Source organism: Dermochelys coriacea, chromosome 5, assembly GCF_009764565.3.
Source record: "Dermochelys coriacea isolate rDerCor1 chromosome 5, rDerCor1.pri.v4, whole genome shotgun sequence".
NCBI classification, from domain to species: Eukaryota; Metazoa; Chordata; order Testudines; family Dermochelyidae; genus Dermochelys; species Dermochelys coriacea.
Genome location: NC_050072.1, coordinates 16,653,403 through 16,678,762, shown reverse-complemented (window position 1 = coordinate 16,678,762; position 25,360 = coordinate 16,653,403). Strand labels below are relative to the sequence as shown.

General features: G+C 47.9%; 2 protein-coding genes and 1 long non-coding RNA gene across 6 annotated transcripts in view; 1 reads left to right on the top strand and 2 right to left on the bottom strand.

The window, feature by feature from the left end:
• Positions 1–13,701, bottom strand: part of SKA1 (spindle and kinetochore associated complex subunit 1) — a 52,361-nt gene extending 38,660 nt beyond the window's left edge. The window contains exons 1-2 of one of the 4 annotated variants that reach the window (XM_043514978.1): positions 13,511–13,674; positions 8,986–8,990 (exon numbers count right to left, since the gene is read on the bottom strand). The gene's annotated coding sequence lies outside the window, so the exon portion shown is untranslated. Of the gene's footprint in view, positions 1–8,985; positions 8,991–13,510 lie in introns of all 4 variants that reach the window. The other 3 variants (XM_043514980.1, XM_038401985.2, XM_043514979.1) reach the window with 3 other exon arrangements.
• Positions 13,656–25,085, top strand: LOC119855616. The gene is made up of 2 exons (XR_005292980.1): positions 13,656–13,744; positions 21,554–25,085. It is a non-coding gene; the product is annotated as an uncharacterized LOC119855616 (long non-coding RNA).
• LOC119855615 (tetraspanin-36-like) overlaps positions 16,624–25,360 on the bottom strand; it is a 41,144-nt gene continuing 32,407 nt past the window's right edge. Inside the window, exons 6-7 of the mRNA XM_038401988.2 lie at positions 20,115–20,198; positions 16,624–18,354 (exon numbers count right to left, since the gene is read on the bottom strand). Of these exons, the coding sequence (XP_038257916.1) occupies positions 18,268–18,354; positions 20,115–20,198 (171 nt within the window). The 3' untranslated portion in view covers positions 16,624–18,267. The remainder of the gene's footprint in view (positions 18,355–20,114; positions 20,199–25,360) is intronic.

The window sequence follows — 25,360 nt, the reverse complement described above, 5'->3', positions numbered from 1 at the left end:
CTATCTGATGTAAAACTGAACCAAAGCTCATTATAATCTGCCTGTTTGACTCAAACTCTAGTTAGGATACAAAGAGGTTTTTTTTTTTTTCCTTTACATCCAGGGTACATTAAACTTTTTCTTATGACATTTTAAAGAACTTGAATTACAAGAATAATTTTAACACGGATCATTCAGAACAAGAGAAAAACAATGAGTGTTGTAATTCAACCTAAAATATAGTTCTACACAAAGAACTACTTTATTGGTTAAGAACTCTCTTAACAAGTGCTCCTTTTCTTTTTGCATATCTGAGGTAGAAGTGAAACTCAAACAGCTTAATGGGACTAAATCGGGGGGCCCAGATAAACTTCATCCAAGAATATTAAAAGAATTGGCACCTAAAATTGCAAGCCCATTAGCAAGAATTTTTAATGAATCTGTACACTCAGGAGTTGTAGCGTATGATTGGAGAATTGCTAATATAGTTCCTATTTTTAAGAAAGGAAAAGTGATCTGGGTAACTACAGGCCTGTTAGTTTGACATCTGTAGTATGCAAGGTCCTGGAAAAAATTTTGAAGGAGAAAATAGTTAAGGACATTGAAGTCAATGGTAAATGGGACAAAATACAACATGGTTTTACAAAAGGTAGGTCGTGCCAAACCAACCTGATCTCCTTTTTTGAGAAAGTAACAGATTTTTTAGACAAAGGAAATGCAGTGGATCTAATTTACCTAGATTTCAGTAAGGCGTTTGATACCATGCCACATGGGGAATTATTATTAAACCACGATCTGAGGATTTCAATAGCTCAGACATAGGTGAGGTTTTCCATAGGAGTGGGTGGGTGAGATTCTGTGGCCTGCGTTGTGCAGGAGGTCAAACTAGATGATCAGAATGGTCCCTTCTGACCTTAGTATCTATGAATCTATGAACAGCTGCCTGGTTCAGCAGAAGATGTATAAAACCAGAACACCACTCCCTAAAGCTTGTTGATAACATTCCACATAGCACCCAGATGCTATTTCTATTACCACTTTGTACAACAGCCACTGGAGGGAGAGAGCCAAAGAAAAATAAGAGTGAAAGCACAGACCTGAATATAAACAGTTATCATTAACTCAACACCACTTAGAATTTGTAATACTTTACCAACATAAATTTGTCATCACAAACCTCCTGTGAACTAGGCAATACCTGCATTTTTCAAAAAAGCAGAGCAGAGAGGCAAGGATGCCCAAAATAACCAAGGCCCAGATGTTGGATCTGCACCAGTGGAATCTTGCACCCATGCTGAGCTGCATTGACTTCACTGGGGCTCTCCTCACATGTAACCAGGTGCAGAATCATGGCCCAGCTCAGTCACAATGCTTGCATTACAACTCAGGAATTGCCAACTCCCAACTCTATGGCTATTTCTCAGCAGGAATGTACACATCTAAAAACAAACGCAGCAATACAAAACAGAACTTGTACAACACGGGGATTCAGTTTCCTACAAGAAACTCCATTTTCTGATTTGTGAGCATAGTTCTCAACCTTAACATTACATTCACTTAAATTTTTGTATTTGAATTTATATTTTCCATGCCCTACAAAAAAATAAACTATTAAAAAGACACTGTCCATATGGGAGTGTAAACTTCAAAACACGAATTAAACGTAGTTTGAGGTGCCAATCAAACCTTGAGTCTCTGCCAATTTTTGTAGTTTTAAAACAACTTTTTCCTAATACTACCATGTTTTCTTTCCTTTGTGGCTGTGTGAGTGGCCCACGCAAACAGGGGGAAATCGGCAGAGTAAAGCTGATTTTGCACAAAGTGCTTTTGAACCTATGAAGTAAAAAAGGGAAAACAATATTTTTTCCCTCTAACTTCTTTCACAGGATCGTAGAAATGTAGGGCTGGAAGAGACTTCAAGTGGTCAGTTAGTCCAGTCCCCTGTGCCGAGGAGGCAGGATTAAGCAGACCTAGACCATCTCTGACAGATGTTTGTCTTTCAGTTTATAGCAATCGTAGGCCAGGTCTAAACTACAAACTTTGGTTCACACAAGTGCCCATGAACAAAAAGTAGTGACATCAGTGACTATCCAATTTCCTTAGGGCACTGAGGATGTTGCTCATTTTCTTGTTTCTCCTCAATCTGGATGCAGAGCTTTATGGCCTGTCAGTGTTCCACGCTGCTACTATTCTCCTCACCTACGACCTCCCCCTTTCCCTCTTCCTCCTTGCTGCCTTGTTTGCTCACTCACTCTGTCCGTACTTCCACTGGAGAAGGAACACGAGATAGGGAGGCCAGCAAGCACAGCAGACTTCCTGTCTCCCTTCTCTCTGTTACACACAGATTGTTCAAGACCAGGTGTGATATTCTCCAGGCGGCCAGCTGGGATCCTGTTGCCAGCCAGAGAGGCTACTCTTTGGCACAGGATACGTAACAGAGGGGTCACTTGGTAGGATGAGAAAGCATGGAGTTGTAGGTGAGTCCTGACTTCATTTCTTAAGTTACCTAGACCCCCGCCCCGTGAAACAAAGGAACAAAGACTGAAATAAAAAGCCCCTAACAAAGGTATTGTCTCATCCAGTCCTTCGGAACCTTGGAACCACGTTTGCAACAGAAGCAACCATTGAAAACAAAAAAAATGTTCCTTTTCTATAGTTTTTAGAGCTTATGGCTGAAAAGAAAATAGGAGATTGTTCCTCTTTCTACCTCTCCATATCATCAGTAGCTGAGTCGGAAGAAAAAAAAAATGCCCAAGTTATGGGTTGCAGCCAACACTAAACATTCAAGTCGATCATTTCTCTATATACATTACAGGTGAGACATGGCCATGCCCGCTGGGACTCTCCCTTTCTCCGATGAGGCTGCTGTTCTGATCCGCTTTTCCACAGAGTACACGGAGATGTAGTAGTCATTGCTTCCAGTTGCTAGGTGAGGCCAATGAGGATGGAAAGCCAGCCAGCTGATGACTCTCTATCCCATAAATCATAGAATCATAGAATATCAGGGTTGGAAGGGACCCCAGAAGGTCATCTAGTCCAAACCCCCTGCTCAAAGCAGGACCAAGTCCCAGTTAAATCATCCTAGCCAGGGCTTTGTCAAGCCTGACCTTAAAAACCTCTAAGGAAGGAGATTCTACCACCTCCCTAGGTAACGCATTCCAGTGTTTCACCACCCTCTTAGTGAAAAAGTTTTTCCTAATATCCAACCTAAACCTCCCCCATTGCAACTTGAGACCATTACTCCTCGTTCTGTCATCTGCTACCATTGAGAACAGTCTAGAGCCATCCTCTTTGAAACCCCCTTTCAGGTAGTTGAAAGCAGCTATCAAATCCCCCCTCATTCTTCTCTTCTGCAGACTAAACAATCCCAGCTCCCTCAGCCTCTCCTCATAAGTCATGTGCTCTAGACCCCTAATCATTTTTGTTGCCCTTCGCTGTACTCTTTCCAATTTATCCACATCCTTCTTGTAGTGTGGGGCCCAAAACTGGACACAGTACTCCAGATGAGGCCTCACCAGTGTCGAATAGAGGGGAACGATCACGTCCCTCGATCTGCTCGCTATGCCCCTACTTATACATCCCAAAATGCCATTGGCCTTCTTGGCAACAAGGGCACACTGCTTACATAGTATTTGATATTGTTGATCTGCACTCCATTCCCATTATAGATACATACATACATACATACAGCCCCCAAACTTTGTTTGCTCATATGTACTTGGCTGCTTGCATCGGCACTGCGCATACCCTCCAGGAGTACTCGTTCCAATGCAAAGTGTGGTGCACAATGGGTAAGTATCCCAGTGTGCCATGTGCTGCCATCCAGTGTGATGCCTTTTGGAAAATGTTCCCAATATGTTGTGGGATAGAAATGATTCACTTAAAGATCTATAGAGAAGCTAGGAGTCAAGTTCCAAGCATATACCTTCCTCCATCCCATAATCCCATCCATATCCCATAATTTTCATGCCTTTTTCAAAAATTCCACAAACCCATGTGGCATTTTTCAGCATCTGCCATCTCTGGGTTCCTTGCCCCAGGGTATATCAACAAAGGACTACTTTTCTATGGTCATACAAATATTGGTGGATCACCTGGGACACTTCACTGACATCAGTGTGGGCTAGTCACGGTTACAAAAATTTAAGGTAACAAAAATTGTTCAGAAAGCTGCCAGCACAATGTTCTTTCCCCATTGGCAGATCATCACTAGTGATATGGAAATTCACCCAGTAATTCTGGATGAAGCCTAACCCTTGCTCTCCTGGCACATAGAACCATATGCCCGCCACCTTAACACACCAAGGAAAGATTCAGCTACCTGCTCAGCAGGTGCAGAATGACTGTTGAATGTGCTTTGGGTAAATTGAAAAGATATGGATCTCAATGAGAAAAATATCCCCATTGCTGTAGCTGCCTGTTGTATAATGCATAACATGTGTCAGGAAAAGCGGGGGGGGAGGGGGGGGAAAGATGCCCCCAAGGTAGAGGTGGAGCAGCTGTCTGCTGACAGTGAACAGCCAGACACAACAGCCATTAAAAGAGCTCAGTATGGAATTACATGATTGACAGAAGCTTTGAAAGAGCAATTTAATGGTCAGTAGTAGTGTTCTGTGCTGGACCGATCTCTGGGCCTGGAGCTTTGTGTGCTGCTAGGAATTGTTTAGCATTTACAGAATTTATAAAATGCAACTCTGTGTGCTCCTGAACCTATGAGTTATGGGGTGCTTTCTGTGCATTTACAAGTACTGTGTGCTGTCAGCACTGCTATGCATTCTGCAATGTCCATTGTGATCTAAACAGTTTTATTCTCCAAAAACAGATATGTATTGAGTGGCAAAAATAGTGCAAAAGAAATATGCAAAAAACAAGAGACAATGCAATACAAACTTAAATTAACAGAATGAGACTATGAAATAAAGGAAGCAAACATTTCTGTCCATTTCAGTGCAAAAAATGTAATTCATTGTGGCTATGCATACACCCTCCGTAGTTCTTATAGGTGAGAGTATGGGAAGCTGTGATTTTCCTTGCTGTTCCACAGTGTGAACTGATGGGGTAGTGATGCACCCCATGATGTCATGAGATGGGGGGCCGGGTGCATGGGTAGGGAGCAACAACGATGGAGTTCTCCAAAGACTGCAAAGAGTGGGGAGTCTGGGATGTTTGGACCTATAGGTCAACTAGGGTCTGTAACATTTGTGTTAGTTGCCTGAGAAAATCCCTTATGCCCTGGTGCATCTTCTTTTTCTGCGCCTTCCTTCTGTCTGTTCTTTACTTCTCCATGTCTACCATTCATGGTCTGATGCAGCACTTGCTTGCAGGCTCTCACTGAACATGTCCTCCCTACTCCCCTTCTTTCTTCTCCTCATTAGGGTTCAGGCATTCTGCAGGTGCGGAGGGAGCACCTCTCAAGGCTACAATTGCAGCAGCAGCTGCTGATAAAAAGCAGATAGATGTATCATTGGATTTACAGTCACAATGGAAAGGGAAGTTTAAAAACTCCCTTAGCTTATTCCCACAAAAACTTTTAATAAGGCATGCAGACACTTCAGCTTTGGAGCACCTCTGCACAGCAGTGCTCTCCAGCCCCAGCCATAGTGAGTATGGCTGGCCAAGGGCAAAGAATTTCAGTTGCATGAAACAATAAAAGTTCAGTCCCTTTTCCATGGGCACTAGTATAGGGCAATGACACTGAATACTGGTGCCATTTTCCACAGGCTGTGGTGTTTTTAGCTGATATGTAACTCCTGAGGGTAACAAAGGTACACATAACACAGCTGTTACTGGGATCCCAAACCCACCCAGAGCCATATGCTGCTAGCCTGTTTACTGCAATGGTGCCAGGTGAATTCATTGCAGAGTGGCATGGGAAAGCATCATACCACAAAGGAAGAAATAAGACAGCCTTCGCTAGAAACCTAGAGAATGAACTGCAGCGCACCACCATGAAAGTTTCATCGAGATAGCCCAGGAGGAGTCAAGAGACATCTCTATGTTCATAAACAAACTGCTCTGAACCCCTAACCCCCACTTAACCCAACAGGGTCATGAAAAGCAGATGCCAACCCTACCTCTGTTTGTGGTACCACTACCACCTCTTGTAGGAGTAAGACAGTGAAAAGTCCATAGCTGTGTCTGGTTAAATTTGGGATGGGATGGGCATCATCTTTAAATTTAAAGATTGTAAGAAAAAATGCATGCATACACTTACCCATGGTCCCTTTCCCTACATCGGGGTAATCCATGCTTGGTTAGGGAAACTGGGTAGACCATGGCAAAGTCTCAAACAGGTCCTGACTTGTGGCATGGTTCGAGCTCCCTGCCATGTCTTGTCCCCTCATCCTCTTCCTTCTTGCTGTTCACAGCAGCGAGTCTCTTGTCTCATCCATGGTGGTCTGCAGTGTGCTGGTTGGGTCTCCAAGTATGACAGAAAGAAAAGGAGTACTTGTGGCACCTTAGAATAACAAATTTTCATGAAGTTGACAGATTTCCACTCTATACAGCTCAAGTATGACAGGCAAGTCACTGTAAAAGCGGCAAGTCTGTGGCTCAGCCCCAGATCCATTTTGCACTCGTTGGCTTTGTGGCACGCCTGGCATAGTTCCTTCACTTTCATGCTGCAGTGCTGCTGATACCTGTTGTACCCTTTTCCTGCATTTCCTGTGCAATCTCTTAGTAGATATTCACATTTCTACTGCTGATGCATAGCTGTGCTTGCACAGCTTCTTCTCCCCATAGGTCCATGAGATCCAATACTTCTTGCCTGCTCCAGCCAGGAGCGTCTCTAGTACATGGAGCTGGCAGAGTCAATTTCACACAACAAAGGAGCACTGCTAGGTGTGCTTGCCAAGCTGGGCAATCAGGAAAAAGCATTTCAAACTTGTGTGGTGAGGTGCCTTTCGGTCATGGGGACCATCTGGCAGTAAAGTTCACAATTGTGAGCAGAGAGGTCACTGTTGCAGGGAATGGGACATTGTAAGAAAGGCGCTGGAGGACAGTTCAGGTTGACACAGGTCATACAGTGTCTACACACTTGTACTATGTCAACCTTAGTAGGTTGACTTCAGCTCCATTCTGCTTGGAGAGGTAGTTTTACTGCATCGCCATAACAAGTCACTTATGTTAGGCAGAGACAAATTTAAGTATACAGACATGGACAAATAAGTTGAACCAAGGCAATTTATAATGCCTTAACTTTGCAGCGTATACCAAGTCTTAGGCTTTGATCCTGCAAGTACTTATACATGTAAGGAAGCCTTACCAAGTTCAGTGGGACTATTCAGATGCATAGTGTTTGGAAGAACAGAGCTTTAGATGTTACTTTTAACAGCGGGGGGGGGGGGCGGGGGAGTCACATTTGCATCTGAAATATAGATTTATGGAGTTGCTTTAAGCATAAAGGAGTTTTCAAGATTTACCAGCTTTACTAGAGGAGTTTAGATGCTCTTTGAACCTCACCTACTGGGGTTGTATAGTTTACAAGCTCCCCTGAGTTTTTTGCTCGTAGAACTTGGATAACATAAAGAATGGCCATACTGGGTCACACCAAAGGTCCATCCAGCCCAGTATCCTGTCTACCAACAGCAGCCAATGCCAGGTGCCTCAGAGGGAGTGAACCTAACAGGTAACGATCAAGTGATCTCTCTCCTGCCATCCATCTCCACCCTCTGACAAACAGAGGCTAGGGACACCATTCCTTACCCATCCTGGCTAATAGCCATTAATGGACTTAGCCTCCATGAATTTATCCAGTTCTCTTTTAAACCCTGTTATAGTCCTAGCCTTCAAAACCTCCTCAGGCAAGGAGTTCCACAGTGTGGACTGTGCACTGTGTGAAGAAGAACTTCCTTTTATTTGTTTTAAACCTGCTGCCCATTAATTTCATTTAGTGGCCCGTAGTTCTTATATTATGGGAACAAGTAAATAACTTTTCCTTATTCACGTTCTCCATACCACTCATGATTTTATATACCTCTATCGGCAACGTTTGGCACGCAGCCCGCCAGGGTAAGCCCTCTGGCGGGCCAGGCCAGTTTGTTTACCTGCCGTGTCCGCAGCTTTGGCCGATCACGGCTCCCACTGGCTGCGGTTCACCACTGCAGGCCAATGGGGGCTGCAGGAAGCAGCGTGGGCCGAGGGATGTAAATGACACTGCAGGACCACAGATGCCATGAGTAAAATTTGAAAGGGAAAGTCATAACTGTCACAGCTTCTATCCTGAGGGAAATGGGGGGACGACACTGTTCCCACACCCATTTTCGGCCCTCACCTGGAAGAAAGGAGGCAGCATGCAGGAAAAGGAAACAGTTTGAGGCTGCTTAGTGCAGCAGGGCTCAGAACTTCCCACTCCTCATCCAGCTGATTGGACTTGGGGTGAGAGGAGCTACAGAGGACCAGAGATTGGGGGCATACACAGGCTTAGTGGTGGAGCCTTGTGGAGTGGATATAAAGGGGTGGGGGGGGGCGGGAGAGGAAGGATATTTTGGATCTGGACAAAACTCAGCACCTAGGGGGCCAGTAGGCTAAGGGATTAGTGATACTATAATGGTCAGTGTCCCCCCGCAAACTTTACTAACTAACAGGGGTTCAAACTAGCAGTTCATCTCTGATTAACTCAAGAATGGCCAAAAGGCTTTTGCTCAAACTTTCACAGCTCCAAATTGGGGGGTGGGGGGGGAATCCCTCTGGTTGATACCCAGCATGGATAACTTCATCCTCAAAAGAAACCGTTTTCCAGAAAGCTATGGACATATGGAAACAGAGGAACATAACAGTAGTTCTGGTGAAGTATTTCTTCACACAACGCACAGTCAACTTGTGGAACTCCTTGCCAGAGGATGTTGTGAAGGCCAAGACACTAACAGGGGTTCAAAAAGAACTAGATAAATTCATGGAGGATAGGTCCATCAATGGCTATTAGCCAGGATGGACAGGGATGGTGTCCCAAGCCTGTTTGCCAGAAGCTGGGAATGAGCGACAGGGAAAGGATCACTTGATGATTACCTGTTCTGTTCATTCCCTCTGAAGCATTTGGCACTGGCCACTGTTGGAAGACAGGATACTGGGCTAGATGGACCATTGGTCTGACCCAGTATGGCCATTCTTATGTGTAACTTCAACTACAACACTGCCAAGTTCCTACTATAATATACATCATATGGGTATATGGTATTCCACATACATAAGATGCAGCTCCTGACAAGCATATTACCATCTTATATCTGTCGGATGTGCAAATTACAGCTCAGTGAGTGAGTGGAAGACAGAAGGGATTAAAACAGAAGGGCCAGAAGTGCAGCTTGAATGGCAGGGAAAGCAACAAGGAGGATGAGGGAAGGACAGCGTAAAACTATGAGCACCCCTTTCTCCCTCTTTACATTACACCTTCTTCAACCTGTTGGCACGTGATGTACACCAATGTAGACACTTGTGTGTGACATAAGACTTCTGAATTGGGTCCTGTATCACAGCTGCTGCTAGCCAGGCCCACCCCCTCCTCCTCAACTTGTCCAGAGATGGCTTACAAGACAGGCTGGCACAGAGCCCACGGGAAGGACCCTCCCTAAGTCTGCAGGAATGTGCAACAGGACAAGGAGAAGGGGTGGGATGTACCAAGCTACCACAGTGGGTGCCTAGCAGAGGGGAGGGATCTGTTGTATCGTGCCCCTTCCCCTAGGTAGGCAGAGAGTAGAGATAGGCTCCTCCACCCAGAGCCATGCTCCTGGGGCCCATCCTCTTCCCCAGGCCCCTCTCAAGGCACTCCCCATTCCCCGCCTCCTCACCAGGCCCCTTTTATCCCTCCCGCCCCCACAAGGCATTCCCCATAGACATGCTGGGAACCAGCCACTTCCCCTGCCTCCTCACCAGGCCCTTCTCACCCCCTCTCTCCTCCCCCATAGCCATACTGGGGACCACCCTCATTCCCCACCTCCTCACCAGGCCCCTCTCACCCCCCGCCCAGCTATACTGGGGACCACCCTCATTCCCTGCCTCCTCACCAGGCCCCTCTCACCCCCCCTCCCCTCCCCCATAGCCATACTGGGGACCACCCTCATTCCCCACCTCCTCACCAGGCCCCTCTCACCCCCTGCCCAGCCATACTGGGGACCACCATCATTCCCCGCCTTCTTACCAGGCCCCTCTCACCCCCTCCCCTCCCTCATAGCCATACTGGGGACCACCCTCATTCCCTGCGTCCTCACCAGGCCCCTCTCACTCCCCCCAGCCATACTGAGGACACCCTCATTCCCTGCCTCCTCACCAGGCCCCTCTCACCCCCTGCCCAGCCATACTGGGGACCACCCTCATTCCCCGCCTCCTTACCAGGCCCCTCTCACCCCCTTCCTCTCCCCTCCCCCATAGCCATACTGGGGACACCCTCATTCCCCGCCTCCTCACCAGGCCCCTCTCACCCCCCTGCCCAGCCATACTGGGGACCACCCTCATTCCCTGCCTCCTCACCAGGCCCTTCTCACCCCCCTCCCCTCCCCCATAGCCATACTGGGGACACCCTCATTCCCCGCCTCCTCACCAGGCCCCTCTCACCCCCTGCCCAGCCATACTGGGGACCACCCTCATTCCCCGCCTCCTCACCAGGCCCCTCTCACCCCCTTCCCCTCCCCTTCCCCATAGCCATACTGGGGACCACCCTCATTCCCCGCCTCCTCACCAGGCCCCTCTCACCCTCCCCAGCCATACTGGGGACACCCTCATTCCCTGCGTCCTCACCAGGCCCCTCTCACTCCCCCCAGCCATACTGGGGACACCCTCATTCCCCGTCTGCTCACCAGGCCCCTCTCACCCCCTGCCCAGCCATACTGGGGACCACCCTCATTCCCCGCCTCCTTACCAGGCCCCTCTCACCCCCTTCCTCTCCCCTCCCCCATAGTCATACTGGGGACACCCTCATTCCCCGCCTCCTCACCAGGCCCCTCTCACCCCCTGCCCAGCCATACTGGGGACCACCCTCATTCCCCGCCTCCTTACCAGGCCCATCTCACCCCCTTCCCCTCCCCTTCCCCATAGCCATACTGGGGACCACCCTCATTCCCCGCCTCCTCACCAGGCCCCTCTCACCCCCTGCCCAGCCATACTGGGGACCACCCTCATTCCCCGCCTCCTCACCAGGCCCCTCTCACCCCCTTCCCCTCCCCTTCCCCATAGCCATACTGGGGACCACCCTCATTCCCTGCGTCCTCACCAGGCCCCTCTCACTCCCCCCAGCCATACTGGGGACACCCTCATTCCCCACCTCCTCACCAGGCCCCTCTCACCCTCCCCAGCCATACTGGGGACACCCTCATTCCCTGCATCCTCACCAGGCCCCTCTCACTCCCCCCAGCCATACTGGGGACACCCTCATTCCCCGCCTGCTCACCAGGCCCCTCTCACCCCCTGCCCAGCCATACTGGGGACCACCCTCATTCCCCGCCTCCTTACCAGGCCCCTCTCACCCCCTTCCTCTCCCCTCCCCCATAGCCATACTGGGGACACCCTCATTCCCCGCCTCCTCACCAGGCCCCTCTCACCCCCTGCCCAGCCATACTGGGGACACCCTCATTCCCTGCGTCCTCACCAGGCCCCTCTCACTCCCCCCAGCCATACTGGGGACACCCTCATTCCCTGCGTCCTCACCAGGCCCCTCTCACCCCCTGCCCAGCCATACTGGGGACACCCTCATTCCCTGCCTCCTCACCAGGCCCCTTTTATCCCTCCCGCCCCCACAAGGCATTCCCCATAGACATGCTGGGAACCAGCCACTTCCCCTGCCTCCTCACCAGGCCCTTCTCACCCCCTCTCTCCTCCCCCATAGCCATACTGGGGACCACCCTCATTCCCCACCTCCTCACCAGGCCCCTCTCACCCCCCGCCCAGCTATACTGGGGACCACCCTCATTCCCTGCCTCCTCACCAGGCCCCTCTCACCCCCCCTCCCCTCCCCCATAGCCATACTGGGGACCACCCTCATTCCCCACCTCCTCACCAGGCCCCTCTCACCCCCTGCCCAGCCATACTGGGGACCACCATCATTCCCCGCCTTCTTACCAGGCCCCTCTCACCCCCTCCCCTCCCTCATAGCCATACTGGGGACCACCCTCATTCCCTGCGTCCTCACCAGGCCCCTCTCACTCCCCCCAGCCATACTGAGGACACCCTCATTCCCTGCCTCCTCACCAGGCCCCTCTCACCCCCTGCCCAGCCATACTGGGGACCACCCTCATTCCCCGCCTCCTTACCAGGCCCCTCTCACCCCCTTCCTCTCCCCTCCCCCATAGCCATACTGGGGACACCCTCATTCCCCGCCTCCTCACCAGGCCCCTCTCACCCCCTGCCCAGCCATACTGGGGACCACCCTCATTCCCTGCCTCCTCACCAGGCCCTTCTCACCCCCCTCCCCTCCCCCATAGCCATACTGGGGACACCCTCATTCCCCGCCTCCTCACCAGGCCCCTCTCACCCCCTGCCCAGCCATACTGGGGACCACCCTCATTCCCCGCCTCCTCACCAGGCCCCTCTCACCCCCTTCCCCTCCCCTTCCCCATAGCCATACTGGGGACCACCCTCATTCCCCGCCTCCTCACCAGGCCCCTCTCACCCTCCCCAGCCATACTGGGGACACCCTCATTCCCTGCGTCCTCACCAGGCCCCTCTCACTCCCCCCAGCCATACTGGGGACACCCTCATTCCCCGTCTGCTCACCAGGCCCCTCTCACCCCCTGCCCAGCCATACTGGGGACCACCCTCATTCCCCGCCTCCTTACCAGGCCCCTCTCACCCCCTTCCTCTCCCCTCCCCCATAGTCATACTGGGGACACCCTCATTCCCCGCCTCCTCACCAGGCCCCTCTCACCCCCTGCCCAGCCATACTGGGGACCACCCTCATTCCCCGCCTCCTCACCAGGCCCCTCTCACCCCCTTCCCCTCCCCTTCCCCATAGCCATACTGGGGACACCCTCATTCCCTGCGTCCTCACCAGGCCCCTCTCACTCCCCCCAGCCATACTGGGGACACCCTCATTCCCCACCTCCTCACCAGGCCCCTCTCACCCTCCCCAGCCATACTGGGGACACCCTCATTCCCTGCATCCTCACCAGGCCCCTCTCACTCCCCCCAGCCATACTGGGGACACCCTCATTCCCCGCCTGCTCACCAGGCCCCTCTCACCCCCTGCCCAGCCATACTGGGGACCACCCTCATTCCCCGCCTCCTCACCAGGCCCCTCTCACCCTCCCCAGCCATACTGGGGACACCCTCATTCCTCACCTTCTCACCAGGCCCCTCTCACCCCCCCCATAGCCATACCGGGGACCACCCTCATTCCCTGCGTCCTCACCAGGCCCCTCTCACCGCCCCCCCCCCCCAGCCATGCAAGGGACCACCCTCCTTCCCCACCAGGCCCCTCTCACCGCTCCCAAGGCACCCCCCCCCCCCGGCCACGCTGGGGACCAGCCACCGCCCCGGCCTCCTCACCAGGCCCCGCCCCACTTCGAGCCCCTCCATCTCCCAGGGTCTCTCCCCTCGGACTCACCGCGGGAGGCTGGGGCTCGCGTGAACCGGGAGGAGCGACGGGAGCGCCCGCGCGCTGCAGCCGTTCAAACCACCCGCGTTCGGCAGCGGCAGGTCGCGCGAGAAGTCACCGCGGCCCTTCCCGGAGCGGCTCCACGGGCATGCGCGGGAACTCTGAGCCTGCGTAGTTGGAGCCTGGGCCCGCCCCGTCCGGGCTCGAGCCGTGGGTCTGGGGTCTTCGGTTAGGGGGCGGCGGGTGAGTACCCAGTGGGGCGTAACAGGAGCTGTTAATGGAGCTGGCTTGGGCGGGGGAGGGGGAAGAGGAAGGGTCCCGAGAGCTGGATTGGTTGAGGAGAAGGACCCTGGGGCAAGAGCACAAGCCCTGAGGCTGGGCTGAGGGGAGGAGCAGAGGGGCTCCCAGGCCTCGATCCATCGGCAGAGGAGCCGGTTTCTCTCATCCTTCCTCATCCGCCTCCTCCCAAAATCCTGGCACTGGCCCAGTTGGCCATCCATCAGTTCCGGAGGGGGAAGCTGGATGGAATGGTTCTTTGCAAAGGTGGGGCCTTTTTCCAGTCCCTTGGCTGAGCACGCATCTAGGCAAAGCACCTCTGGCTGGTGGCTGGCGTCCGCTGAATTCGTGGGCACCTCACAGCAGAAGGCATCATGCGCCGTTCTCTGTTTGCTCTGACCTGCAGGGTTCCTGTGGGATGCCAGTCCATTAGCTTAAACCGGACTTTTCAGAAGTAGTTGCTGATTGTGGCCTTCATTTTCTGGGCACCCAACTTGAGAGAGAAGCCTGATTTGCAGGAGTGCTGAGCATTCGCAGTAGCAACTGAAATCACGGAAAGAGATTCTTTCAGCACGTGAAGTGCTACAGAATGCTCAATGTTCTGAGAAAATCAGGTTCTGCGTGTTTCAAAGAGGGTACCCAAAATAAGTGGATACTTTGAAAACTTAATTCCGTTGTGCCTGAGCTCCTCCTCTGTAAAAGGCGGATAATAGCACTCCCTCACTTTAATAAGTTTATTTTCTGATGTTCGTGAAGCACTCAGGACCAGATCCTCAAAAATGTATAGGCACCTAACTCCCACTGATCTCATGGCCTTAGATACTACAGCCCATGAAGAAATGAATTATTCTGTCTTCAAGGCAGGGTTTGAATAGTGTACAGTATAAATAAGGCCTGGCGGGACACATTGCATGATAATAAAATAGCGACTAATAGTTCATTCAGGAAGCATGAGCCAGCCTATGCTTGGAATGAGGTGGGTGATCTGTGTGTGTGTGGGGGGGGGGGGAATATCACAGGGTCATGCAATTAAAGATGGCATCATACTGCTGGTGCCCAAAGAGGGTAAATTAAGCACCTAATTTTTATTTATTTTAAACAATTTTGTTTTTAAAGCCAGTCCCTGACTCTGGAGGCAGCCTGATCCATGATTTTCAAATGCCTCAGTTTAGCAATGCTGCTGGATGCCACCTAAAGTTCCCCATATGCTGGGGGACACGTGCCAAGAAACACTCTGTGTATGTACCCTCTTTTGACCTGGCATATGCACAGGCAGTATTGGCTTTATCAGAATGTGCAGTGATGTTAAAAATAATTCATCTCAAAAGGGGTCCTGAATGCATTCACTATCTTCAGCAAGAATATCTGCCTTCACTGCAGGTAGCTCCTGAAATAATCCAGGAGTTTTGTCAAGCACTTCAGCAGCCTGATGCTAAAGTTTTTAAAAATCCCTTAAAGGTATTCCCTCTCAGACCCCCACTGTTGGTGGGGGGGATTTCTGTGAAGGCAGAATGGGGCTGCCTCCATCACATCTGGGAGAAGAGGGGGTACTACTTGTGCTCAGAGTCCCTGGCCTGGTGGGGATAAGACCCTTCTTGCTGTCTCTGAGGGTTCCCTGCAAACTCCTTCTGCCATTAAGGCCCCACCTTCTTATCTATCCTTTGTGCTCCCAAATGGTCTCACTTCCCCCTTAAGATGCCTTTCCGGATTGGCCCATGTCACTCTGACACCACCCCATTCAGCTAGTTTATTTCTCGGATTGGCTCCCGAGGCCTAGCCCTATCCCACCTCCTCAGCTGTAGACCCTTTACAGCTTGTTCACAGTGCAGCCGGTGGAGCTCCCATTAGCTTCTGGCACAGTCACTCAGGCTGCACTCACGACCCATCACCCCTCCCCAGAGAGAGCATTGCGGAGCTCCTCCGCCCTTTGTCAGTGTGCGCTGGACCAGCCTTGGCTTTCTTCTCAACCCGTCTGGTTGCTCCCATGTTCTGTCTGCACTCCAGTCCAGGACCGCCCTCTGGGCCTGAGCCCTGATATCTGAGACAGCCTTGCATCCCCCCGCCTGCTGCCAGGGACCCGAGTGATCTTCACTCCTGACCCTGTTAGTCATTGGTTGTCCACCGTTTTCAGTCCTGGGTCCGGTGGTCCCTCCTGCAAGGCTGGGGGAAGGGCCTTTAGACGTGGCCGGGCTTGTGCCGGATTTCCAATAATCTTCCAGGATTTCTAATAAGGCCAGGGACCTGAGTGCTGAGCCTAGGTGATGCCCCTTGGCTAGTGCTCCCCTCCCCCTGGCAGGACCCCGACCCCTAGGTCGAACCTAGCATTCCCTTCCCACCACTGTCAGGAACCCCAGCCCCCTCTCAGCCAGACACACCAGTGCACACTATTCCCTCCTCCCCCAGCCAGGCACATCTGTACCGCCAGCCAGATACACCACCATTCATACCCACACGTTACATCTATCGCAGCCAGACACAGCTCAACCCCACACACACACTCCAGCAAAGGACACTTGCAGCCCCAGCCAGGTGCCCCTGCACACAATACATGTACCCTGCCACTCTTACCCTCACACTACCCCCCATCACAGCCTGTTATCCTCTCCCCCCAGCCTGTCTCACACTCACAGCCTCTCACATCCACACGCATACCAGCCAGTCACAAACACTGCTTTGCAAGGCACTAGTAGGCTTCTTTCACTGAGCAGAGCATAAGACAGGACTGTCTCTTTCATTGCGCTAGCCCAGGTACTTTTGGAAAGGAAATGTTTTCTCTCATTGAGAATGGCCTGGCTTACATCTTTCTCCTAAAAATTTTTTAAAAAGGAATGAAATGTAGTAATGAGTGGCATTTCTTAATTGGTTAAAATATATTCCAGAAGGATTTTTTGTTTTGGCATTAAACAGAAGACAAAGCCCACAATACCCAAATGTTTAAATAAAAACAAAAACAAAAAACCAATCATTCCTAACACACACATGTACACAGGAATATACTTAAGTCAGCAGTTCCTCTTTCCATCTCGTGAGAAAAAGATAACAGACTAAAAGCTCACATTCAGCCATACTCCTTTTTGACATAGCTTTAGAGAAACACACTCTATTCTATTCCTATAGCAAATGTTTGCCTCTCTCAAGAGGATTTCTGCTGTTTCTTTTCTAACAGTCTGTATCATCCAGACTAATCCCTCACCCTGGTTTAAAAGAAAAGAAACACAAGGAACAGAATACTTTCAAGGATGACATTTAAAGCTTTAAGAGGGATTTTTATTGCTGTATGTGACCCAAAAGGTGATCACATTCAGCAGCTCTCAAAAAAACAAAACAACAAAAAATCCTAATGACTCAAAAAGAGTACTATACAGAATTGTTTGCCATAATGTAATAGGTTCTTGAAATTGTTTGGTCACCCAAAGAAGCATGAAGAAAACGTGTAATCTAACAGTAAGAAATCCTCTGTGCAGTCACTTCCATTAGGCCACACTTTAAATGACAACTCTAATATATCCCCAAGCCTCATATTTTCAGTGAGACCAATCCTGCAGCAATTCATGTAAATAGTCCCACTGACTTCAAAATTAATTGTAAAAGAGACAAATAGAAAAACATCAGTACAGATAACATTTTAGAACTTGGTATCAAAATGGGAAATATTAAGTGCCGTGCCTCAGAAATTCTTGATCTCAAATTAAAAGAACCAGAGTGATAAGTTCTTGGCCTAAGTGATAAACTTCTAATTTAGACTTCCCCAGAGTTTGGAGATACTCAGATCTGAGGGGTTGATTCAGCCCATTGGTAGACAAAAGAGACAGCTGCAAACCTCAGATCTGGATTTTAAATTTGCCCAAAGTTCAGGGGTGTCTTGGTCTGAGGATATGATTCATGCTCGTCTTTAAAGCAAATTGAATTACACCAGTTACAAATTGGAGAGAAAAAAACATGCCAGCCACAGTGAAATGTACCCTTGAATAATAATACTTATAAACAGGAATATTCAAACCTTCTGTTTACAGATTTCTTTTGCTGCTTGAACATTTGTCATGGGAGTGATTCCTTGTTGGAAATATTGAAAAGAGTCTAGAATGCACCATGGCTGCATCATCAGTTTAATGGTTTAAAACAATTTCTTCTATAAGTTTCAGGTTACAAATAAGTCTGACAAATGTAAAACTTGCAAGAAATAGGGTTTCTTTTTGAAGTCTATCCCACCATCTGCTGTCGTTTTAGGGAATGTCACACATGCAAGTGTGAAACAGCCCTAAAGAAAGTCGAGGTACATGAAATCAGGTTGTTACCAAGGGACACTGCACACTGAAGCTGTCATTTCACGTGGTACAGTTAAAACCTTTCCAAATCTTAACAGTGTTCTTTCGCTCATGTAAATAAAATATAGTATTTAACAAAAGGGTAATACATTGTCCATTTGGGGCATCTATACAAATCTATTTTATCTTCAAGAAATGATGAAAAATGATCTTTCCATCTTCTTATCAAGCAAATACCCCTGAGTTCAAGGGTTGGTAGCCATTGTCTTCCCTCTTGCATGTGAGCACACAGACACTCAGCATTCCAAAGAACTGAAAAGGAAAAAAGGGATCTTTAGCTTTACTATTTCTTTTGGAGGTTGATTTTATTGTATGTTTTATCTATGCTTGAATTAAATTTAACCTCTCTGTGGCAGGGATGTTGCCTTCTACATATTTGTAAAGTGTATTGTATATTAACAGTGCTCTAAACAACACAATACTGCGAAAATAAATGTATTGATGTTTAAAGGTGTCTTTAAAGGTCACTTTTAAATAGTGATATAGACTCTGGATTTTCTCCCACTGTTTTCCCCATAAATTTACTCCAGAAACATTAATTCCTAGGCAGCATCTACTGTGAATATGGCTGTGCTGGATTTGGAATGTAGATTTGTAATCTTCAAGCATGTACAGGTATCCAATAAAAAACAAAACCATATTATGCTATGACAATTAGAAGAGAGCAGAAGTAGTGATTGATAGAAGAACTGACCACAGTCAATTACAAATAAATAATAGTGATGAGAAGGTAAAATTTATCAGACTGTGGAGTAATCAGAAGGAAGTGGTGGAATCCCCTTCACTGAAGTACATTAAGACTAGACAAAAAAAAAATGCTAGAAAATATACTCCAGATGCCAATCTTGTCCTGACAGTGGACTAGGAAAAGGAAACTTTTGACTTCATCACCAAATCAGGCCCTCCTCTTACAGTCACATCTGCATTGATGGATCCTTGCTCCAACATTAATCCAAGTGTAGGACTCAGGCATTAAATAGTAACAAAAGTTACAACTCTTTTATAGTATGTATATACTTTAAGAGAACATTTAGCTGCCATTGATTTTGACATGTCCTCCCTAGTTAATGGGGAAGAGGATAGGAATCTCAGAGAAAAATGATAAAAGGGACAATGATAAAGGAGAAATTATCAGATTAAAACTCAGGGACCAAATCTTCAAAAGTATGGAAAGTTTAATGCCAGGGTTTAAAAAAATCTAATTTTTACTCTATGCAATTTGATTATTTTTTCCATTTCTCTCAGTTTGAATAATAAAAACAAGCTAGCCAGTTTCATGCTTTCTTGTATTTAATTTGCAGTCAATTTCATTCTCAGATTCCCACACAAAGGACTATTTATGTGTTTTTTAAAACGAAATCTTAGCTTTAAAAAAAACATTTCATGGAGACATTTGGTCTTAAGTTATGGAAAATCTTGTATTTAAAAAAGCTACATCTGGACTATAGCATCCATTTAAAAAAATGTAAAAATAAATAAATAAATAAAAATGCATCTCTTAGCAAATGACCAATATGGTTCAGCCTTCCACTTAGTCCCATCAAGTCTTTTTCTAGTTTTGGGCAGGATCCTCCCATTCCCTCATGTAGGCAGAAAAGAGAAAACTGGTGCAAAACTGAGGCACGAAGTTGGAAGTAGGGATACAGCAGCTCCTAGGCATGCTCCCTCTTCGTCTCCCTCAGCCTGTCAAACCCTGTCTCCATTCAAAGACCATGCAGCAGGAATGCAGTGGATTTGGTTAGTGTGTTCTTGCAGCCTCCTTTCTGACCCAAACAATTTCCCATCAGAAATCCCTGGGAAAATTGCTGTTAGAAGCAATATTATCCCTCTCCCCCTCCCCACCTATCTACTCAGCTTTTGCTCCCCTGGAAAGGGATGTCATGCAATGCCATGGAAAGAGCAACCAATTGTAGCAAAGTGACTTAAAGGATTGTGGGAGTGAGAGCCCCAAAGAGAGGAAAATGGCACTATTTTCTGTGGAGGAAGAAATGTACATCATTACAATTAAATACCTTTATGATGGCAAATCCTAGGATTACAAGCATAGCATAGCTCAATACAGCTTGTAGCCCATATTCCACTTTCTCTGCACAGCCCTGTGGAGATATAGAAAAGGAAGATTTAGCTGCCATTTGATTACACTATTAAACTGAGAACAAACTATCAAATCCAATACAATGAGGCAGGTTTTGCACACAATCTGACAGGGGCAGGACCTTGTGTGGCCCTGTCATGACGCATGTGGCCAATGGCAGCAGCCTTGATGGCCTTGAAACAAGCTACTGCTCTTGCACTGCTCGGGAGATGCACTTGACAAGCTAATAACTCTGCCATCTATAGTTTATATGAGTCTTATATGGCTACATTCAGTTACTGTATAAAGGAAGTTGCCACATACAGAGCCATAAGGCCTGTGGTGGTGTCCACAATGTAAAATGACGGTTTGTGGGGTCCCAAAGTGGGGAAGATGGGTGCAGTTTTTTTCTGAATTAAACCCTATGAATATTGAATGAATGTCATAATTTATTCCAGAATTTGATGTAAAATCTAGGATAGGTAGCATAATGCTCCCAAGCTGAAGGATTGATTTACTAGTGAGGTAGCAGGGTCATCTACCAAATCCCCAGCACACTTCCCACAGCAGCTGGGTTTTCCTAGGTTGTCTCCTATCCAGTACTGATCAGGCACATATTATGAAAATATTATTACTCATATCATGATGGTGGCAACCAAGAATGAGGCCCCATTGTGCTTGACACTGTAAAAACATAATGAGAGACAGTCCCTGCCCCTAAAAGCTTACAATCTAAACAGTCAAGACAGATAAAGGGTAGGGGAAAGGAATATAACATACAGAGTGAACATAAGGACAGCCATACTGGGTCAGACCAATGGTCCATCTAGCTCAGTATCCTGTCTTCCAATAGTGGCCGCTGCCAGAATACTTCAGAGGGAGTGAACAGAACAGGGCAATTCTGAGTGATCCATTCCCTGTCATCCAGTCCCAGCTTCTGACAAGTTGCCCTGGAGGTGCAAATGTGAGAACAATGCGATGGCTACAAATGTCACCTTGTGTGATTTTTAATGCTTTTATTATTTAAATCCTTTCAGTGGGGTTATGTAAGGCCAAGTCTAGACTAAAAGCTTTTGTTGACACAAGTTACATCAGCATACAGTCGCTACAGTTTGTATACTGCTTGTGCACATGCATACTTGGTTCCTTTTGTTGGCGCTGTGCATACTCACCAGGAGTGCTTGTACAGATTCATAGTGCAATGCACCATGGACAGGTATCCCAGTGTGCAATCCACCACTATCCATTCTTTTAGGAAGTGTTGGCATTGCACAGTGGGGCAGAAATGAGTTGTGCAGGGATGAGTGGGAGCAAGGGATCAGCTTCCCAGCATCTGTCTCCATCCCATAAAAGTCATCTATATCCTATCATTTTCAGGCCTTTTTAAAAAAATCCCATGAATCCTCGTGGCCTTCCTCACTCTCCACACAGCTCTGGACTATTGTCATAAGTGTTGCAAGCACAGGATGCATGATCCTCTGGTATTTTCAGAGCCCCAAGAAGAACTGAATCAGCGGTTTTGTCAAGGTCAGTTTGCTGTGAGACACAGCAAAAAAACAATTCAAGGTTGTTGGTGGCATTCACTGAGCAGCTACAGACAGTGGAGCGCCGCTGCTGGGCCTGAGACATGAGCACTGACTGGTGGGATGACATCATAATGCAGGCTTGGGGTGATGAACGGTGGCTGCAGAACTTTTGGATGCACAAAAAGTGTGCTAAGCTCACTTCAGCCCTCCAGCACAAAGACGCTAGAATGAGAGCTGCACTGACAGTGGAGAAGCAGAGAAGTGGAGTGGAGATCGCACTGTGGAAACTTGCAACACTGGATTGCTACCAGTCAGTGGGAAATAATTTTGTAGTTGGAAAATCCATTGGGGGGGCACTGTAATGCATATGTGCAGGACTATTTATTATCTGCTACACAGGACTGTGACTCAAGGCAATGCTCAGGACACATTGGATGGATTTGCGGCAATGAGGTTCCCAAAACTGTGGTGGAGCGATAGACGGCATGTATATCCGTATTTTGGTGCCAGCCCACCTTGCCATAGAGTACATCAACAGAAAGGGCTACTTTTCTATGGTTATGCAGCGTTGCTGGATCACCAGGGATGTTTCACCAACATCACTGCTGGCTGGTCAGGGAAGGTGTATGACGCTTGCATGTTTAAGAGCCCAGGACTGTTCAGAAACTTTCCTTCCTGACCGGCAGATTACCATTGGCAATGTTGAAATACCAGTAGTGACTCTAAGGGACCCAGCCTACCCCATGCTTTCCTGGCTCAAGAACATGTACATCAGCCTCCCTGACAGCACCAAGGAAAGATTCAAAACCTGGCTCAGCAGGTGCAGAATGACTGCTGAATGTGCTTTTGGTAGATTGAAGGGATGCTGGTTTGTTTGCAAGATTGGATCTCAGTGAAAAAATATCCCAATGCTTACAGCTGCCTGCTGTATCCTGCATAATATCTGTGAAACAAAGTGGGGAATGTTGCTGCCAGGATGGAGGTGGGGCAGCTGTCTGCAGGGTTTCAACAGCCAGACACAAGGGCTATTAGAAGAGCTTAACATGGAGCTATACGGTTCATGGAGGTTTTGAAAGAGCACTTTAAAAGCAAGCCACAGTATGTCGTTGTGATGTACTGTGCTCTATCTGGCCCTGCTGTTTTGGGGCCAGACAGGAATTGTGTGATGCTTGGCGTATATCTATGAACATAACACTGTCAATGCAGCTATTAGTTTTGCGGTGCTTGCAGTCCATTTATGATTATTACACTGTGTATGTCACTGGTTCTGTGAGTTGTGTCAATAACACATAAGTTGCACAAGCACCTGTGAGAGATAATTTAGTAGTGATACTTGGTCCTGCCACAGAGCAACAGGCTGCCACAGAGCAATAGGCTGGACTTGACTTCTCGAGGTCCCTTCCAGCCCTACATTTCTACGATTTTGTGACATGCTGTGAATTAATAAAGATGAATTACTTTCCAAAGAATAGAATTTTTTGAGAAACAAAACCAGGGCAAAGAAAAATCTGTGTGATTTAAACACAAACACATTAAAAACTTAATAAATTAATGGAACAGAATTTTAACAAGGGGAAAGAACATTCATGTCCATTTTAGCTGCACATACAGGAACCGTGGCTTTCACAAGTCAGCGTATGTGAAGCTGTGGTTGTCCTTACTGTCCCCTGGGGCAGAGTGGTAGGGGAGGGAGCCCCTGATGCAACATGGAATGCTGAGGTGCTGAGGAGGTGTATCGAGATGTTTAATGGAGTTTTCCACAGACTGCAAAGGGAGGCGAGCCCATGACTGTAGATTCACAAGAGTCTGAAGTATCTGTATTTGCTGATGGAGAAGCCCGGTTATGTCCTCATGCATTTCCCACTCCTTTTCCTGATGGTGCTCCTGGGCCTTTCTACTGTCAGCTCTTTCCTTCTCCACACAGTCTGCAACATTCATCCTCTAGGCCCCCTGCTCACAGTCCGATGCAGCACTGGCTTGCAGGATCTCATTGAATATGTCATCCTGAGTCCTCTTCTTTGTCCTCCTTATCTTGCTCAGGTGTTGCACAGCTGTGGAAGGAGAACTCTTCAAGGCTGCAACGGCAGCAGCTACAGACAAAATACACAGAGGAACCATTGTCAGTATAGTCAAAATGGAAAGCAAAAGTAAAGATTCAAAACTCCCTTCCCTTGCTTCCTTCAAGTTTTAAACAATACAGGCTTATTGACACTTCTGCTTTGGTGTGCTTGTTCATGGCACAACTCACAGTTCCAGCCATGGTGAGAACGGCCCAGCAGGGTAAGGGAAATGAGGAAGAAATTGCTTGGTCGCATGAAAATGAATATATGACACTGAATACTGGCACCATTTTCCACAGGAAGTAGTGATTTTAACTGATATATCACTCCTGAGGGAGACAAGAGCACAGTTGCTGCTGTTGTCCCAAAGCCACCCGGGCCCATATGCTGCTAGCCTGTGTACTGCTAACAGACATGGGAAAGTGCCCTACCGCAGAGGAAGAAATAAGGCTGTCATCCCTTGAATCCTTCAGGAGAAAATTGCAGAGTATCTCCATGTAAGTTTCATTGAGATCTCTGGAAGATTCAAGGGACATCCTTGTGTACATAAACAAACTGCACCACAAGCCCTGCTTGCCTAACTCTAGAGGGGAATGAAAAGCAGATAACAACGCTACCTCTGTGTTGTGACAGTGTGTACCCCCAACACACCCCTTGCACACTACTGTAATAATCTTTGTATAAAGGTATGCCTTGCGAGGTATCATTTGAAAACTCAATTTGTTGGTCAATATATTCTGATAAAGAACATACGGTGACATGGTATGCAAAGTTATAAGATTCCACTTTATGGTGTTGTTAGCACACGTTCCAAACCACAGTGCTGCCCAGACAGAAGCTGACAAACAAGACTGTCTCAAACGAAAGAATGTGTGCTGTGCTTAATTTTCATTTAAGCAGCAAACAGAGTCATCAAGCTCAAGGTGGGAAAACCAGCAGGAGATATCCTCCATTGTAGACTTTTTGTCTCCTGAAACTCAGCTGGAAGAGAGGACTGACACTATGAAAATGAGGGACTAACCCCCCAAGACACCTCTCCTCCTTTTCCTCTCACTCTCTGTCCATTGATTGCACCAGAAGGAACAGAGGACGCAACCATTACACAGAAGAAGGGGTCCTGGCCTAGAAGTTCGGACAGTAAAACTGTTGAGACTATGTGATGAGAGAAACTTTGCTTTGAATTTAACATAGATTGTTATGTTAGGCATGAGTTGCATTTTATCTTTATTTCTCTTGTAACCATTTCTAGCTTTTTTGCCTTATTACTTGTATTCACTTAAAATCTCTCTGTGGTTAATAAACTTGATTTATTGTTTTATGTAAGGCAGTGTGTTTGAACTGAAGTGTTTGGGAAACTCCATTTGGGATAACAGGATTTGTGCATATAAAATGCACGGACTTTATATGAGCTTATATTGTCCAGGAGAGGACTGGGCAGTACAAGACGCACATTTCTGGGGAAAAGTCTGCACTGGGAGTGTGCTGGCATCACCGCGTAGTATAACTCAAGCAGATAAAAGCCCGAGTTTGGCCAGCAGGTTGCAAGTTGCACACAGACATAGCTGGGAGTAATTTACAAACTAGAGGTGGTTTGTGAG